The 6,000-nt window shown below is 40.1% G+C and overlaps 1 protein-coding gene across 1 annotated transcript in view; it reads left to right on the top strand.

Annotated features, from left to right (window-relative positions):
* Nucleotides 1-402: 402 nt before the first annotated feature.
* The window catches only part of LOC139580294 (mucin-2-like), a 68,472-nt gene continuing 62,874 nt past the window's right edge, over nucleotides 403-6,000 (top strand). Inside the window, exon 1 of the mRNA XM_071408836.1 lies at nucleotides 403-532. Coding sequence (XP_071264937.1) covers nucleotides 436-532 — 97 coding nt within the window. The 5' untranslated portion in view covers nucleotides 403-435. The remainder of the gene's footprint in view (nucleotides 533-6,000) is intronic.

Raw genomic sequence — 6,000 nt, 5'->3', positions numbered from 1 at the left:
GAAACAGTTTGGGAACCACTGTGCTAGAGCACTCTGGCAGACATGGTTCAATGGGGCAGTGAATTAATGCTGCATTTTAAACGTCCTATTTCAATGACTAGCTCAAATATGTGTAGGCACAATATTTTTGAATAAAGAATTAGCTATGATTGGGAGTCCCATAGGCAGGTGAACAATTGGCCCAGTGTCCGGGTTTGGCCAGGGTAGGCCGTCATTGTAAATAGGAATTTTTAACTGACTTGCCTAGTTAAATAAAGGTTAAATATATATTTTTTAATAGATGTGAACTTGTAGGGTGTGACAGCGCAACTGAGCTTTGACAGCAGTTTAGTGCGCACTCGGTAGAGCGCCTATTCTTCATTGCGTGCGCGCTCATCTTAATGTTAGCGCTTCCTCTCTGCCAACGCGCGCGTTCCCGAGAGGGCTCGGTAGAAAATGGCGAGTGTGTGTAAGAGGCAGCAATGTTCGATCGAGAGGCGAGGCTTTCGGCAGGATCTTGATTCGTGGCGGCACAAACTCATTCATTGTGTAGGTAAGGATGTTCAGAAATGCACGCCGAAGCGACAGGCGGGTTTTCAGGTACCAATTTCTGTAATTGTTAATTTCTTCGCTATCTACGTTGCTCAAATTCGGGCTGTGACCATCAGGGGCAACACAGAGCGACTTTCTGTTGTCTTCAACTGTTCTATTTCCTCTCGACAGTCACTGTTGAGCGCAATGTAATATTGTTTACATCGGAATGTAATTACATGGCTCTCTGTATTATACGTTTACTATTTATTAATGCATTTGTATCTATCTGTTATCTGTGTATTTGTGGTTTTATCTGTAGTTTATAATTTGTTTAAAGGGCACTGTTAGTTGTAGAGGGAGTGTCAAACCGAGCAGGAATGATGCCTCGACCAATGAGCGCAGATTCCGTTTCATTGAAATGCGCGCTCCCGCGTTATTTTACTGTATTTTGGTTGGGGGAGGGCGATGCTCCGGGGTCAACGAGCTTTCTTCCAAATCAGCTTTCGGTAGCGCGCATTGCTACAATGAGGAAGTAAGGGTCGACTCTCTGATAGGGTGGAATTTGCTCCTTGGAAACAAAGCTAGTCAGGCAGCACTTTTTGGCTCTACTGAATTCTTATTTCCTGCATTGTTTGTCAACATTATGTGCATTCTACTCCACTTGTCTGAAGCTGACTTGCAACACCTATGGATCAGTGTGTTCTTGCTCCAAGAAGTGGGATTAGTTGTTTTGGCATTGCATCAACCTTACCTGTAATTACCTACTAATCTGGGGTGTATTCATTATGTGGATTCTATTGCAAAACGTTTCTTTAACATTAGCAAATGGAAGGAGACTGGGAGGGGCCTGCATTTGTCCAAAATATATTTGTTTTACTTGTTTGGACTAATGATTACACCTCAGGTTACTATTAGAATTCCCTAAACTGTGTGTGTGTTCTGTGGAAATACCCAGGCCCAATTTCTCAGTCACACTCACCTACTTACAGAAGGAGTTAAACATACTGGCCAAGGAATTGCAACAATTTGTACCTCTACTTGGGAAGTGTGTCAAATGTGTTTTTTTCCCACACTGCTGTTGTTGTACAGTGCATTTGGCCAAGCTTGAGTTCAGCATGCACGAAACGGGATACAATATTTTGAACATTACATGTGCAGCTTTTATTATGTAATGCTTTGGTGGTAGGTTACCTCTTCTGTTTTTAAACAAACATTTACCCCTGTTTTGTCACATGCTTACTGAAGATGACCCAGATCTCCATTGTCTACTTAAAGCTTCAATATATAACCTTTTGGGCGACCTGTCCAAATTCTCATTGACAGATCTATAACTAATATTTCTTTCTCATTCAAATGAAGTCTAAGAAGCGGTAGGTCTGTTTTTATGTGCACTTTTTCTATGCTTCCTGTTAAGTTTAGTTTTTGTGTATTTTACGTTCTGTACACAACCAAAAATTTTGTATTTTCAGCTGATGGAAAATATATTTCACAGCAGTTTAGATGGTACAATGATTCTCTACACTGTACTTGCTTGTTTTGTCACACAAACTGAAATTAGGTGACCTATTCTAATTTTAGCAACCATAAAATGGCGGAAGGATTTCTGCGTAATGCATCTTTAATGCAGTGAAAAGGAAGGAGGGGGTGTAAGAGAAACCTAAATAAAGGTAATTCTTGCTGTCCATTGCTCCAGGCCAAGTCAACCCCTATGGTCAGCCTTCCATCCTTGACCCATAACTTTCCTGTTGTTCCCCTGCTGCTATGCTACAGTATGGATGCCTGGGGAGCAGACATCATAACATCCCCTATTATTACCTAAAGTCAAGACAACACAAGGTTTTTGGTGGAGGGACGAGCGTAGCACCACCGCCCTGCTCAAACTGAAATTGACATTTTGTTCCTTGTGTGTTTTCATGTGAACACTAAAGTAATGGAGAGGAGAGTGTTTGTCCAATAGAACAGCAGAAACTATTCTGTCTCTGTGTCCACCAGCCTCCGTATGCAAACGTGTGTCTTCACTGTACATTCATCCTCTGTCTTCTTTTGGCAATGTTTTGCATTCCAAATGGTTTGGAATAGCCTAACAAGAACCACGAATGCCAGTGAAACATGGAAGTCCATTACAGATTCTATGGCGGAGAAGTCGATTGGAGGGGGTCATACCAATTTCAGATGGGAACTGACTTCTTTTACTGCTGTTAGCGGGGTAACATTGCTGTGAATTACGCTAGATGTGGCACTCAGTTAGGCTAGTTCAAATCACACTTCACTGCCCCAACCCAGAGCTGTGGTGGTCTCGGCAGGTAGCCTAGTTCTATATCTCTGTGGTCATTTTGAGGGTTCTGGGTTATAGTGCAGTGCTTATTTAGTCTTTCCTTGTTACAGACGTGGTCGAAAGGCTTCCTCAAAGCAACAGTCTCGTAGTACCACCATGTAGCTTTCAGCTGAAGCCATGGCTAGTCCTCACTCTTTAGGATTCCCTTTTGAAGAGGAGTGTATTATGGCTAGGGGCTTCAGGGCTAGGTGGAGAACCCCACCCCGCCTGAATAATAGTAGGGGAAACACTGTTGTGGCGTCTCCAAACAAATTCATGGCTGGCGGTTAGAAACATTTAGTGGATGTGCTTCTGTGAGCCTGTTCTGAGAGGTCGGCTAACCTAGCTCCTTCTTCTTAATGACATTGTTTATTTTCTCCAGAAGCCATTGGTGTGGCGCGGGCCTGTGTTATTACAGAGGGATGAGCTTAGACATACAGTGCACAGGCTCTACATATTTACATGAGTGAAAATGTCTTTCATTTGACAGTAGATTATAGTGTACAACATAGTTGAATACGCAACGGCTATACGGTTTATCTTCATGCCTTTAATACACTGCTTATATCAGTACTTCATCCATAGTTATGTTGCCAAGCGCAATTGGCAGAATTCTAAAGAATTCCCACTATAACTAGGCCTGCATAAGAAGCCATTTCTCTGTGAAAGAACAGACAAAGCCTTCAGCATGCATCCCTGCTAAAGAATTTTCTTAATGGAAGGCAGAATTCCCCCTTACCCACCAATCATTCTGATTATACCCATTCTATTTCAAAGGAAAGGGAACGATGCACTTTTCATCTCTTTACAGGTAGCCTACATTGTACGTTGTTGGGCTGCTCTGTATCATTTAGCACTGGGGGATTCAACCGGGGGTCCTCTAGGGATCTGCAAAAATATATTTAGCAAAAAAAGTTACTCACTGGAGTATCTGACAGAGGCTTTGAAAAAGCAAATGTGAATTAGCTATCAGTTTGGCAAGTGCCTCTGGCTGCTGGTAAGCTTTCTTAACTTGAACATTTTGACAACACATGGCTTTTTGACAACACATGGCTGACCTTTGTTTAACTGCTCTGTTCTTAGTGAAAATGTGTTTGGCGTTTTCTAGCTAATAGGCTGTTTTTTTTAATTAAAAAAAATATATATATATATATTTTTTTTAATTTTTAAAAAATAGGCTATGTTAGAGTTTACACTTCCTCTTCTGATTTATAATGTGGGGAGGTCAAAATCATGAAACTATCTACCAAATCTATTCATTTTTAAATGTTGATTACTTCTTGCCATCATTCTCCTGATAAGACGAGGCGTGTGCAGGGCTCAACATTAATGCTTGTCTGGGACAAGTAAAAAAACTACAACAAAAAACATGTTGGACAAGAATATACATTTCAAATCAAATTACATTTATTTATAAATCTCTTTTTACATCAGCAGATGCCACAAAGTGCTATACAGAAACCCAGCCTAAACATCAAGCTATGCAGATGTAGGAGCATGTGGCTAGGGAAAAACTCCCTAGGAAGAAACTTAGAGAGGAACCAGGCTCTGAGGGTTGGCAGGTCCTCTTCTGGCTGTGCCTAGTGGAGATTATAAGAGTTCATGGACATTAAGGGCTGATTGTTCATCAAGACATCACAATATCAAACAATTACTCCGATCAGAATCGGATCAGAGGCCAACGCTGGAATATTATTCAAATACATTTCATGAAAATAAATACAATTTAAAAAGACTACATGTCAAAGTGTGGGTTATATGCATATTGGATACAGCCTCCATGTCCAAACCGATGCTGACATGAGGGAGGAGCCAGAAAATGTAGCCAAACTTTAAGGAGACTTAATTACATAAATATAGGCTAAGTCCCAGTCATGTTTGACAAATTATAATGAAGGGTAATTCATTTCCTAAGGCTTGATTCTGTCGACATACTCGAGGCATGGCTTGTTTAGGTCAAATGATCACAAGACTTGAGAGTGAAGGACAGTGCCTGTTGCGCGCCGCACATCACCCACCTTGAATCTGAGCGGAGGCGATCAAGATTTAAAATTTAACCATGAACTTAATTGTTTAAAACCTGGACATTTTGTCATTTTATGAAGCATGTCTTACCTTGTTTCAAAGTAGCCAAAATACAACCATAAATGTTGAGGGAATTATTTTAGAAACACTTAATGTCATTGAAACCAGCATTTCTCATTCTATTGGTTTTCAAACCAATATTATTTCATTGTCCAGCAGCCAAAGGTGTAATCAGTCATAATTTGTAACCTATGCTAGTTGATGCATCTTTTTCTTAATTTCTAATGGATATTTTCATATTTGTCACAAAAGTGCGATGCACTTTTTGAGAACAGTCTTTTCCCACTTTATTGCATTATGGAACATTTGCATTAACATGCATTTGCGCATTGTTGAGCGTATAATATGAAGAAATACAACTTTATCAACATTTGAAGGTAAGACATAATAAAAATGTTTTTCCCAGGGACGAAGAGACAACGGGACAACACTCATTTTGAGCCCTGGAGGAAATTACTTTATAAAGACCAAGTATTTGATTGTAATATTGCAATATTTTATAGGCTAGGAACCATCCTCCAGGAGAGCCATAAAGGGGCAGTGTTGTATTTTGAGAGAGGCTTTTATTTTGAAAAGTGGTTCCTTGCATCAGCCAACAATAATGTAAAAATCTATTTTTTATTTTATTTTTATTTTTATACACGCGTGAGTTGAGCATTTGTCAAAAAGCTGACCTACTTGTCCAAAGGACAAGTGGGGAAAAAAAAGTCAAGCCTTGATGTGAAAACGATTTTCTAATGTACGTTGTTGGGCGCCGGTTTACCAGGGAGGTGTCCCTGAGCAAGACATGGTTGAACACTCCTTTATTTAGCACATCTATGTTTGGGATTAAATTGATGATTTTTCCTAGCATAGATAAAACCATGCCTTCTAAATTGGTAGACTAATAATCTTGATTTGGTGCATAGCCTCATTGTAACGACCGTAGACTATGCCATAGGTCAGGTAGTCTTTACAGAGAGATACACCAACATACTTTTATCACATGGCCTTTTAATTGGTTTTACCTAGAGACGTACATATGTGCATAGGCTTTAGTCTCCGTAGGTTGTTATTTTAAGAGCAGCATTACACCATTGGACTGTTGG

The sequence above is a fragment of the Salvelinus alpinus genome, chromosome 7, assembly GCF_045679555.1.
Source record: "Salvelinus alpinus chromosome 7, SLU_Salpinus.1, whole genome shotgun sequence".
Taxonomy (NCBI): Eukaryota; Metazoa; Chordata; class Actinopteri; order Salmoniformes; family Salmonidae; genus Salvelinus; species Salvelinus alpinus.
This window is presented reverse-complemented; position numbering and strand designations above follow the sequence as displayed.